The sequence below is a fragment of the Zootoca vivipara genome, chromosome 5 (genome assembly GCF_963506605.1).
Source record: "Zootoca vivipara chromosome 5, rZooViv1.1, whole genome shotgun sequence".
Classification (NCBI taxonomy): Eukaryota; Metazoa; Chordata; class Lepidosauria; order Squamata; family Lacertidae; genus Zootoca; species Zootoca vivipara.
Genome location: NC_083280.1, coordinates 66,358,335 through 66,371,766, shown reverse-complemented (window position 1 = coordinate 66,371,766; position 13,432 = coordinate 66,358,335). Strand labels below are relative to the sequence as shown.

At 42.4% G+C, this 13,432-nt stretch overlaps 1 protein-coding gene across 2 annotated transcripts in view; it reads left to right on the top strand.

Annotated features, from left to right (window-relative positions):
* PAPSS2 (3'-phosphoadenosine 5'-phosphosulfate synthase 2) overlaps positions 1-10,442 on the top strand; it is a 44,070-nt gene extending 33,628 nt beyond the window's left edge. For both annotated transcript variants that reach the window (XM_035137392.2, XM_035137390.2), the window contains 4 exons: positions 399-534; positions 1,600-1,868; positions 2,669-2,898; positions 3,961-10,442. In XM_035137392.2, the coding sequence (XP_034993283.1) occupies positions 399-534; positions 1,600-1,868; positions 2,669-2,898; positions 3,961-4,102 (777 nt within the window). In that variant the 3' untranslated portion in view covers positions 4,103-10,442. The remainder of the gene's footprint in view (positions 1-398; positions 535-1,599; positions 1,869-2,668; positions 2,899-3,960) is intronic.
* The last annotated feature ends 2,990 nt before the right edge of the window (positions 10,443-13,432 follow it).

Below are 13,432 nucleotides of genomic sequence, written 5' to 3'. Positions count from 1 at the left end.
TCCTTCCAACCTAGTCCTGGAAAGTCTTTCTGAACTGATTGCAAAATCATGTTTATGAATTAGGAGCTAGCAGCAGTAGACAATCTCTACTGTAAACAGGCTAAGTTCCGAGATCTAAGTACAGTACTAGCAATATGGCCATGCTATCGAAATTTTCAAGCAATGTTTTTCTAAACATGTAGGTGGGAGAGGAGAAGCTAAAGTTGTCCTTCTCTGCTTTGAATTATCTTGAACTTTCTTGAACTGCCTGGAAGCCACAGTTTGCCTGCCACTTCTACATTTCTGCTTTTTAAGCAGTCAGCATCACAAAACCTCTTCAATAAGGTCCCACTGTTGTAATCCCAGTGTTACATTATAAGCATCATTTTGCCTTAATTAACTGTGATGTCCTTTGATAGATGGTGATGGAAAGTGGAGACTGGTTGGCTGGTGGAGACCTCCTTGTATTAGAGAGAATTAAGTGGAATGATGGGCTGGACCAATACCGCTTGACTCCCTTGGAGCTGAGACAGAAGTTCACAGAAATGAATGCTGGTAAGTGTTTGCATTTGCAACATTGCTTGTACCATGTGGCAGGGAGCAGGGCCTTCTCCCTGGTGGTTCCAACACTCTGGAACTAGATGTCCTGCAAGTGTTGGGGAACATATATAAACCACACTGATCCAAGACATTATGTTGCCTGATGCTGAGCCCAAATGGAGTCCCCCCACTAAGGTAACATGTTAAAAAGATTTGCACCATCCAGGCACCAATTCCTACCTTCATCTATTCCCACCCTCCAGTAGCTCTGCCGAAGCAGATGATTTGACCCTGCTCCATAGCCCACTGAAACTAACACAGTGATGGCTGTCCTGTCCTTCCAGATGATGGACAGCAGGATTTTCGAAGCCTCAGAAAGGCAGTAAAACAGGAGTTTCCCTGAGCACATAGCTGGCGGGCTTTGTTGGAGCAGCTCTGTTGGAGAGCAATGTTTAAGAGAGGTTTTGATTTAGGATACTGAATTTTCTTATTAGGATATTTGTTTCTGATGTGCAGATTTGCAAGTGTCTCTGTGCAAGTCAAGAGATGTTGAAAATGAGGTGGACCGTAAAATGTTTAGAAATATAAACAATGTGATTCTCTCTTTCATCGGGGGAGAAAAAAGAGAATGGAAAGTTATGATCTTTGGATCATGCCTTGAAAAAATAATACTAGTTTCCTACTATAGAAAGCCAAAGGCCTCTCAAGAGTGAATGATATTCATGCTAGAATTCCAATGCTGATGTTGGCTTTATTAACAGGGATGGGGAACCAGTGGCCCTACAGAAGTCACTAGACTCCAGCTTCCATTGGCCCCAACCAGTGGTCAGGGATGATGGGAATTACAGTCCAGCAACATCCAATGTGGAAGAGAGCAGGTTCCCCATCCCTGCTTTATAACAACCCTGGTTTAGGGATCTGTGTGTATATGTTTTATAGTATTATTAAGCCTGTAAATATTGAAAGCTGCTGTGTTTAATGTAGATCCGTATCATCTACTTTTGACTGCCTAGCATCGTGGTGCAGTTTTGCATGTCCTGGATCCTCCCGCATCTGCATTTCCCACTTCTTACATTTCAGATGCGGTGTTTGCTTTCCAGCTGCGCAACCCTGTGCACAACGGACATGCCCTGCTGATGCAGGATACCAAACGGCGCCTCCTTGAGAGGGGCTATAAACATCCTGTGCTGCTCTTGCACCCTCTCGGGGGATGGACCAAGGATGACGATGTACCTCTCGAGTGGCGCATGAAGCAGCATGCTGCAGTGCTGGAGGAGCATGTGCTAGATCCAAAGTCCACCATTGTGGCCATTTTCCCTTCTCCAATGTTGTATGCTGGACCAACAGAGGTATGCATTGTTTTGCTGTCCTCCTTTGCTTCTCCCTACAATGGGATTCTTTTCCTTTCTCTTTTAAATTATTTCTCTTAAGTCTTGGCAATTCCCTGGGAATTGTAGCTGGAGTGATGGGGGCTACAAATCTCCAAGAGAACATGATCAATGCCCTCACTAACAGAACAATCCTGTGCATACTTAGTTCAGTGGGGCTTATTCTCAAGTAAATGTGTATAGGATTTTCACCTAAACTATTATTTCCAGGGTTCTTTGGAGATAAACATTACAAACTGGTGCAAAACCTTTGTAAGCTCAAAAGGGCTTACAAATATCGGTGAGAAGACAGTCGCAGCCCTCAAGCTCACTATCTAAGAGATGCAACACAAAAGAGGGGTTGGGAGGGAGCAGGGAAAATCAAGTTCAGGCAATCAAGTTCTTAGTTACAGGGATTTTGTAGTGAGTAAATGGAGCGGAGGGGGTGGGGGTGGAGAGGGGAGTAAAGCTGCTGATCTTCCAGCAAAGCCGAGGGAGAAGCCTTGTAGCCTGTCTTTTCTCCTCTCCTATAGTGTGATGGAATGGCTGCTGAAAGTTGAGGGAGGAGCATGAATCTTTTATGGGTTTTCATCCAACCCTCCTTGGAAGTTTTTAAGCAGAGGTTGGATGGTCATCTGTCATGGATGCTTTAGCTGAGATTCCTGCATTGCAGGAAGTTGTGGACTTCCAAGTCTACAATTCTATGATCCCTCAAAGTTTTTTCAGCCAAACTCAATCCATCCATCCATTCGTCAAACTCTAATGCTGTTGCACTTCCTCAGGTCCAGTGGCACTGTCGGGCTCGGATGATTGCTGGAGCCAATTTCTACATTGTCGGCCGAGATCCGGCAGGTATGCCTCACCCAGAGACCAAGAAAGATCTGTATGAACCCACACAAGGTGGGAAGGTGCTCAGCATGGCTCCAGGACTGAACTCTGTGGAAATCATTCCCTTCCGAGTAGCAGCATACAGCATAGTACAAAAGGCGATGGTCTTCTATGATCCGGACAGGTAAGTGACACAGTACATGACCACCTGTAGCAGAGGCTTAGTGGTTTTGTAATGGCTTACCTAGGCCTGTGTGCTCATTTGCATCAGAAACGGTTCTTTCCCATTCTCCTCCACATGAACTACGATGAGACTTCAAAGGAAATGGCACGAGATATGTTGAAAGGCAATTGAAGCCTCACAGATGAAAAAAGTATATGTTGTTAATTCAAATTGCTCAAAACTGTGGAGAGGCTCATTTTGCAGCATGCGAAAATGTTTGAGAAATCTGTTTCTGGGTTTTGGCTTAGCCAGGATGTTGAAATATAACTGTTTGTAGCATGGCAGCTCACTCTGTCCATGATTCATTTTGAAAAATTACAAAATCAGGAGTTTGCAAAAAGTCTTGTGTCCACACCTGCCCAGTCAATAAGCGCCCGTAGAGAAATAGCACGACAAACATTATGTTCTGGTTCATGGGCTTGATTTGCTCCTGCGTGATATTGTGAAGCACAACCTTGAAATCTGGGTATAGGTTCTGGGATTGTTGGAGAGCCCATTGCACCCATTTCCATCTCATTTGTATGTTCATCAAGATCAGGCATCCCCAAACTGCGGCCCTCCAGATGTTTTGGCCTACAACTCCCATGATCCCTAGCTAACAGGACCAGTGGCCAGGGATGATGGGAATTGTAGTCCAAAACATCTGGAGGGCCGAAGTTTGGGGATGCCTGATCAAGATGAACCGAAAAGTTGCAACTTCTGTGCGTTGCTGCTGGTATTTCATTCTTTCTACAGTCGTACCTTGGAAGTCGAACAGAATCCGTTCCGGAAGTCTGTTCGACTTCCAAAACATTCGGAAACCAAAGCACAGCTTCTGATTGGCTGCAGGAAGCTCCTGCACCTAATCGGAAGCCGCGGAAGCCCCGACGGATGTTGGGCTTCCAAAAATAGTTCGCAAACCGGAACACTCATTTCCGGGGTTGCGGCGTTCGGGACCCAAAAAGTTTGAGAACTAAGCTGTTTGAAAACCAAGGTACAACTGTATTTGTAATGTCTTCATTGATAACGTTTTTTGCTTACTAGGCACAATGAATTTGACTTCATTTCTGGCACACGCATGAGGAAGTTGGCTCGTGAAGGCGAAAACCCCCCTGAAGGATTCATGGCGCCGAAAGCTTGGAAAGTGTTAACTGAGTACTACATGTCACTGGGAAAAAATAATTAATTTTGCTTTTATCCAAGTGCATCTTGGTTTTTAAAGATGGGCTCTTTCAATTGATTTATATGCTGTTCTACATCTTCTACTTTGAAATTTTCTGCTGTTTGTGGGCATTTTCTTCCCAGCTTTCCCCCCTCTGGAGTTACTAGGAAATTTCCTCTTAATTTCAAAGGAAAGCCACAGAAGAGATTTTATTGTACATATATATATATATATAAAGAGATTATGGGAGTCCAAAGCCATACACTGATTTATCACAGCCTTTCAAAAGAGGTTGTCTGTGAACTGTGCAGAATTATGCAGCTGAAAAATTTGGAGTTATTTATCTGTTCTTCTTTGTTGCTTTTAATTAATTGTATTGAGCAAGCTGGGGATGAAATAGGACTTTTGCTCCTCCTCCTTCTGAGCAGCAGTAAAAGGGAAGTTTACCTTCTGCTTAACTTTGGCATGGCCTATCATATCCCTTTCAGCAGGTTGATGTGACAGTTATTGTTTTTTTTAATTATGGTGATTATTAATAAACACCAGCATCCTGATTCATCTGCAGAAACCCTCATCATTCCACACCAGCTTTCTCCCATCAACCCAAATCAATTTTCAAACCATTGCAAGAAATTTGGAGAGTCCTGGGAAGTTGATTTAACACTTAGCAGTGGTTGCAGAGCCAGCTCAGAGCGCTTTGTTGTCTGAGGCAGAACAGCAAACAGTGCCCTGCCCTCCAAAGTGCATAGTATTTTGGCACCTGAGGCAGAAAATTTGCTGTACAGTTCAGTTAGCTAGAGCATGGTGCTGAAAAAACTAACGTCGCAGGTTTGATCTCGCTATGGGACAGCTGCACATTCCTGTATTGCAGGGGGTTGGACTAGATGATCCTTGGTGTTCCTTCCAAGTACCTTTTTCTCCAACCTGGCAACAATGTGTAATATGAATATTCTGTTACTACAATTTAGCCCCTATAGCTATTACTCCCTCCATTGTTTTACTTTTGAACTCCTAGATTTTTACACATTGGACCGTAAACGTTGCAGGTGCCGTGAGGGAACTAGGGTGTTGTGGTCTGAAGTTGATACCATGAATCCTTTGCTGAGGTTTGTCTGCCGCATTCAATATGTGAAGCTCTTTGGAACAGCCTGGAACTTTTATTGAATCCAAGCTTTTCAAGTGAACCCCTAGCCTTCATGAATGCAGACTGGATGTTGTATTGGCAAAGATTGTTCCATAATGCAAAACAGATCAGCCATCCCTGGGGCTATATGGGAACTCCAGCTGCTAGTCATGTTCTCACAATTTAGCAATAGTTGCACTAAACCTCATTGAGGTTTCTGGTTAATCTAAGGTTCTTCCGAAATGTGATCTAGGCATTCGAGTGCAAGTTATACAAATATTAATACGCTTACAAAAGCAGTGGTTGTTTGTGCCAGTGCTTCAGTAGATTGTGACTGCATATTAAATTTATTATGAGACTTTAGCATAGAGGGGGGAGAAAGCATGATATGTTCCTTCTCTTCAGTCTTAACTTGTAGTTAAAATAAAAAAGGCACTTGAAGCCCAACACCACGTTAGGCTCGAGAGCTAGCACACTGGTAACAGTCCACCTTATTCTTTCAGAATAGTAACTAAATATTTCCCTAGTCTACTAAAAATGCCTTTTTTAACAGTGCATTCCTACCGTTGCTTACTCAGCAGTCTCATTAAGTTTAACGCCGCTTACTCTCAGATGTGTATAGGATTGCTGCCTTAATTTCTTTCACATGTGAACATAGTTCATGTGGAATACAAAGAGAAATGTATTTTATAGCCCATGTAGGTTTTACATTCAAATTACAGATTCTGGAACTGCAGCGTGTGCTTTGGTTATGAAAAGCATCCATAGATTTAGAAGAGGAACCAGATGCTCTTCTGTAAGCAGAGAGAGTCCCATCTATTTGTCTTGGAGAAGAGGACAGCTTATCCGCAGAATTCACAAAATGGTGGTGGTAGTAGTAGTAGTTGGATTTAAGACAACACAAACCCATTGAAGTCAATTTCACCAAATCCACCTGATCTGAATTTTATTCAGTCATGCAAGGGACAGAGCATAGAAGCAGGCAGTACTTGTATATGTAAAGTTGCTGTAAAAGGTAAGAATATAACAGGTTAATGAAAGTAGACGGGGCCCAAACCCTTCTCCCATGTGAGCAGATTGCATATGTGGGACTCCCTCCCTTCCTGCTCTTCTTCTGCTAAGTCTTCCTCCCATATGTTGAGATCTGAGCTGGCCCAACAGAGGCCCTAGGCCAGGGCATGGACCAGATTGCGCCCAAACTTTGGCCAAGTGTTTAAGTCAAATACAAATTGCAAACTTAAAAAAAAGATCTGCCTTTCCATCTGCCTTATCTAGGAATGAAATAATATGGTTTCCAAAGATTGTGAAATTATATTCTTATTTTTTGTAGCAATCATGCAACACACACATATTTACTGTCCCAAAATTTTATTTGAGAATGCCTTTTAACGGTTCCACCTTTTAAAGTTTTGGAATCCTCATGATAAAAACCCTAAAAGTATAGTAGGGCTGCATCCAAAAGTTGTTCTGCTGGAGCAGGGGTCTGCAACCTGCGGCTCCGGAGCCGCATGTGGCTCTTTTACACCTTTGCTGCGGCTCTGGAGCGGATACGAGGGGAGGAGGCGTCCGAGACATGCGCCGCCTGAGCCATGCGGTGGCGCCCGCCAGACACTCTCGCGGTGCCCACCGCCGCCGGAGCACACAGCGCACTCCGCTGTGCGCATGCGCTGTGCAAAAAGGACGCAAGGTGACGTTAGCAGCCCGGGGAGCGTGGTCAGCCCCCTCCCTGCATCAGCCCCTCCCCGCCGCATTTCTGCAGCCAATAGGCTCACGGGGGGGGGCGGGGGCAGAGTTATTTATTTTTTTAAACGGGCGCGCTTCTTCCCGCCCAGCAGCAGAAAAGGCTTGCGGGCTCGGAGCGCGTGTTTGCTGCTGCTGCTCCTGCCTGTGGCCTCCTGCCGGCCTGGTCAGGAGATTGAGGTAGATGTATTAATCAATGGGTTGATTCAATATGAGGAAATTTTATAAGTTCACTTGATGGGAGCAACACACATGAAACCATACAGGTGTCCTAATAAGGGAGTCAGAGTTTTGCCCATTCCCAGTAATCAAGGCAGCCCAAACTCATAAGGCAGTGGTTGCTGGTGCCCATTCCCAGTACTGTAATCAAGGCAGCCCAAACTCATAAGGCAGTGGTTGCTGGTGCCCATTCCCAGTAATCAAGGCAGCCCAAACTCAAAGTTATTTTTATAATGACGAGGATGACATTGGGCCCTCATTATTAATTATTATTTACATCAGGCACTGATTATGATTTATGGTACACTGGGGCCCTGATTAATTTTCTATGGCATTTTGGGGCTTTATTGGGCATAGCAAATTTTGCTATGGGGCCCTCTGATTTCTAATTACGTCCCTGTTTTGCGGCTCCCAGTTTATTTTTTTTCTTCGGAAACGGGTCCAAGTGGCTCTTTTTGTCTTAAAGGTTGCAGACCCCTGTGCTGGAGCAAGGACTTTTGCTTGTGCACTAGAACTCCCCCCCCCTATGCACCCCAAATCTGTTCTGGTGCTTCCCCCAAAACTCCAGAACAGATTTGTGGTTGGGGGTGCGACAGCATTCAGGAAGAGGAAGGAGAAGTTCCGTTGTGGAAGCAGGCGTCCTTGTGCTGATGGGATGACTTGGTCAGATACAGCCCATGTGTTCTTACAACTTGTGTGAAACGAATGCAGCCACTGGGCAGAGAGCATCAACTGTTTTTGCTGCACGGCAGGCTTGCATGGGATCTCCTGTAAACTGCAATGAATTAACTAGAGATTAAAACTCAGCTAATGTATATTAACAAGAGTGCCTTTTATATCCAAGCCCTCTGGAAGGGACCTTGAAGATAGAAACAATCTTGCCATTTTATAATTTAATTGATATTTTAAATAGTGTTTATATATTTCTTTTCTTTTTAACCTTATACTACGATATCCATTGCCATCAGTTCAAATATATATGGGGTACTACTCATTTTAAATGGTTAAAGAAGAATATTCTGTAATATTTTATCACATATTTATTACAGACACGAGACTGGAATGTATGCCTTAATATATAGTCTTCTGAATTTCATATACTACTAGAATTTGCTTTTAATATCAATAAATATTTCTATGTTTCACTATTTCCTGCCATTTCTTATTTATCGAAGGCAAAAACTTGCTGCCTACTGTCTGCAACCCCAAAAGCCATTGGCTAAGATGCTGTGATGTCATGGAATGTTCTGTGTGGCACTGTGTCATGCTGAGGGTGAAGTTGCCAGCAGTAGAATGTTGTCAGAGTACAACTTGGAAGAAGGTGAAGCTTCATTTACAAAGGCAGAAGAGCTATGTGCTGTTACTAGGAAGGCAAGATAGAGGCAGGAACAAACGGGGTGTTTGTACGCATTGTGCAGAGTGAAGGCAGAGAACAGAATAGGAAGCAATCACATGGCAAGCTTTTGCTAAAAAGCATGATGTTAAGTATTTTAAATCAAAAGGAGAGCTAATTGAGTCAGTAAGATGATTCCATGGAAGTGTCTCGGAAGCACTGAGCAGAAGCACAGAGAGAGCTCAGGAAAAAACCCAAAGGGGAGACAGATACTTCTGGCAGCTGATTTTCCCCTGCCTTTCCTTATCATACTCATTTTCCATGCAGCTGACCATCTTTGTTGCCCTCCTGTCAATTCATTCCAGTTTGCTTACGAATTTCACAGTGTAACACTCAGAACGAGAGACAGTCCTTCAGCCTGAATGAAACACCATGAGCTTAAGGGTCAGAAGTAAGTTGCAAAAGGAAACCAATAATTCTCCTGAATTTTGAAAAGACAAGCAAAGGCCCTTGGGGAGGCCAACATTACAACTTTCTACAAGGGTCGTACAAATTATGCTCGGGCATTCAAGGAGGCAGACTTAATTCAAAACGGCATTAACTCAAATCCATCCGCATTCTGCTTGCCATCACTCCCAATGCAAGTTTCCTTTTATAAAAGGTATGGGAACTCCTAATTTGGATTGGGGTTATAATGGCAGCAGGGATAGAGCCGTGCTAAACCAAATGCCCCTCTAGTCTTACTATAGTGTCACTGAGGGAAAAGCTTACTACTGAATAAAGCTGCACTGCAAAATCCTATTAACGTATGTTCAACCAACTTGACATCTTTGCAAAGGCAGGGAAAACATGCAGGCTGAAGACTGCAATCCTAAACACACTAACAGCAGCAACTCAAGCAGGGTTATCTGGGGTACAGCTCACAGCCAACACAGACAGAAAGGGGGAGACCCCTACCCTCCACCTCCGCCCGAGGCCACCCACAGCTTCTTTTACAAAATGAACATTACATTTGTGTGCAGTTTGCCTCTTACTGGGGGGGATCCATACCACCCTAATGGAAGAATCTTCTTGGGAAATGAAATGGAACACAAAGACAGAGCTGGACTTCGAAAGGAGGCCAGATAAGAGTTTTATTTCTTTCCCTCTCATTTACATTTCACCATGAATACGTGTACTTTTGCTTGATCCTAAAACCCATGTGGAAAAATGTTTTTGCTGCAGCACACAGAAAAAAAGCACAGTTGCAAATGTTTTGCTACAATCATCATCAAGCTTATTGCTTTGTCATCCATTTAAACATAGTCAAGGCCAGTCTCATTTGTCACACCATTTTATTTATTTATTTGGGGGTTGGGACCCTACAGATAACAATTCTTGGTTAACGGCAGTAGCTGTATTGTTTTCTCCTGGGACCTGAGGAACTCTGCTTTGCATTCAGGTAGGAGCAGGTGTGCCTTGGCGACAAAGCACTTTGTTCGTTGCTTATATTTAAAGTACCATATTTTTCTGTGTATAAGACTAGGTTCACCCCCTAAAAAATAATGTCAAAAATTAGGGGGCATCTTATACACAGATATATCTAACCCCATTTTCTTAAATCCGAGTCAACCAAAAATAGGGGGCCTCTTATAGACAGGAAAATACGGCAACTCACCAAAGCAGCGCTTCCTCAAGCGAATGGGAGAAATTAGTGAAAAGAAAGACAACTTTTCAGCTTTCAAAACGAGGAAGGAAAAGCAATGGCCACCCACAAAACTACTGTTCGCAGGTCCATTTTAGACATCTTTCTGTGTTGGAGAAGCAAGTATAGACTCCTTCCCTCCTCCTCCACACACAGCAGGAGCTCCATGTACAGCTACATGGTACATGACATGTACACCTGACCTTTCCTCTGTCTCTTTTCCAAGAAGTGCACACACTAAGCCCCAACCCCACGTTAAGTGCATGGGACAGGGAAAATGTGTTTGCAGGTCCTTTCACTGTGCAAAAAAAAAAAAAAAGGTTGCTGAATCAATCTACAGTGTTCGAAGAAGCAGGGTAAGCCATGAAGCAGCATAACTTGACAATTCCACCGCCAACAACAACAACAACAACAAAAATCCCAAGTGGGCTGAAAAGCTCCACAAAGATTTCTCCAGAATAAGTGACCGGATACTGGTTAAGACGGAGCCCTGAAAAGTGTGGAGCAAACGAGCTAAGCATTAAGTTGAAATTAATGTAAGGGAGAGATAGCTTGGTTGCAGTGAAGGCAGTTGTTTCAGCTAAAAGCCTCCCCCCCCCCAAAAAACCCCCCATTGTTAGGGTTTATTTGAGGGAGTAATAAAAAATAAAATAATGTTATCACAGTAAAGACTCAGATCCAGAGAAAGTGTGATATGCCTGATTTTTTTAACTGTGAGAGAGAAGTGCCCAAAAATTGGGCAGACATCTGTTGGACTTGGGCACCTCTCCTTTCTGAGAAAGTAACCAGAAACTTTAACCTGATCCTATGTAGGGAGAGAGGCTGGGGAAAGGATGTTGCAAATAACAACTTAGTATAGCAACTTCAGAATCCACACGTATAGTGAAGAATTAAGTCACTGGCTGGAAAGCTAGAGACATACTGGCAGACAAGAGATAAACATGGAGGACATGCAGCGACAAAGCAGGTAGAAATAGAAGTACTGTGTAAAAGAATTATTTGGAAGGATAAATGCCCAAAGAATTGTTCTGGGAATTATTATGGCAGAATGGTCCAATTTATGTTGCATTAGTAATTCAAAATCTTTGTACGGTTACTGCCCTCAACCAGTCTAAATCATGCCCAGCAAACAAGCACTACGGGAGAAGCAGTGGGGGGGAAAACAAACAGTTTGAAATTTCCAAATAATGTATCACATATAGTGATATAGCTAGGTTTCTTGTTTCAAAGGCTCTATTGTTTAAAATCATAGGAATACCGAGCAGGATCCAAAGAGACTTGTATGGACACTTAGTATTTTTGTGCATGCAGAGAGGTGCTGCTGAGTTTCCTGAGCTGCTAGTCTTTGGAGCTTTGCAAACGAAATTCAATTTTCCTGCAGGAAAATTGGCTATTGTAAATAACTGGAAAAGAGATTCAATAAAGCCTTTCACTTGGTATGGGGGGGGGGGGAACCTTCCTGTTGAATGGTATACCTTCTATTAATTGATTTGTGCCTGAGTTAACAAAACTGAACATTAACATATTAGTTAGAACACAAGCAGGAATGGTACACTGACAACTTCTTATTTTTGCAGGAAATGGTCATAATTCTTTTTTTTTAAGGCACAAATTTTCTGTTATGGACTCATTATTTGGAAGTTTAGCTCAATTTGTGTGACCTTTTTATTCACAAGCAACAGGAAATGGTGGAAACAAACAGCAATCCTATGAGGTGCTCAGATAATTATACTGATTTTGAATTCTGTGCTTTTAATGAAATTCAGTAAAATAAAACCAAGGGCATGAACGGAAAAATGCTATTCACTCTCTCAAAATATAGACACTCATGATTATCAAAAGGAACTGACAGGTGACAGACTTTAGAAAGCAGTACTTTTGTCATAATTTTACCTATGCACTTCAGTGTCCAAGGATTCAGGTTAAAATCCTTAATGCACGGATCTCAACATTCGATATAATTCAAGCAATCAAAAAAGCCAACCCAGGAAAAACTCCAGGCCCTGATGGGTTGCCCGCAATTTATTATAAAAAAGTAGAGGAAGTTATAATAGAACCATTGAAGGAAATAATGAATAACATACTGGATGGGGGAGAAATGCCAAGAACATGGACCGAAAGTTATATTTCTTTAATACCAAAGGAAGGGGTGGATTTGACACACCCATCAAATTATCGGCCCATTTCGTTATTAAATAACGATTACAAACTATTTGCTAGCATCTTGGCAGACAGGTTGAAGAGAGTCTTGGTTACTATTATACATGAAGACCAGGCGGGCTTCCTCCCGGGGCGCTTAATGCAAAATAATATACGAAATATTGTAAATATTTTAGAGTACTTAGATATGAGAATTGACAAGCCAGGCCTTATAATTTCAGTTGACGCTGAAAAAGCGTTTGACAAGATATCATGGAAATTCATGACAGCCACCATCCAGCAAATGGAATTTGGGGAACACTTTTGTAATGCGATTCAAGCAATTTATTCTAAGCAAAAAACAAGGATACTGGTTAATAATAACATCTCGACAGAATGCGAAATAAACAAAGGAACCAGACAAGGGTGCCCCCTATCTCCTTTAATCTTTATCTTAATAATGGAAATTCTAAATAATAAAATCAGAGAAGAGAAGGAGATTAAGGGGGTAACACTCGGTAAAAGAATATATAAATTGCGAGCGTTCGCAGATGATTTAATAATTACAACGGAAAACCCCAAAGAAAGTATAACCAAGATATTAGAAATTATAGATGAATATGGGCAAGTGGCCGGCTTTAAATTAAATAGTAAAAAAACAAAGCTCATGGCTAAAAATATATCAGCGGAAGAAAGGACGGAAATTGAACAATCAACACAGTTAAAATTCTTCTCTAAAATTAAGTACCTTGGGATCTGGTTAACACCGAAAAATATTAATCTGTACCAGGACAATTATATAAAAACATGGGAACAAATAAGAAGGAACATGGAGATCTGGAGCAAATTGAAGTTGTCTTTTTGGGGACGTATCTCAGCAATTAAGATGAGTGCCTTACCGAAGCTTATGTTCTTATTCCAAAATTTACCAATCCTAGGGAACACGAAACCCTTAACAGCTTGGCAGAAAGAAATTTCGAAATTCATCTGGCAGGGAGCACGGCCAAGAATCAAACATACTCTTCTTATTGACATTCAAGAGAGGGGAGGGTTCGGCCTACCCGACCTTAAAATATATTATGAGGCCGCGTGCTTTTCATGGCTAAAGGAATGGTT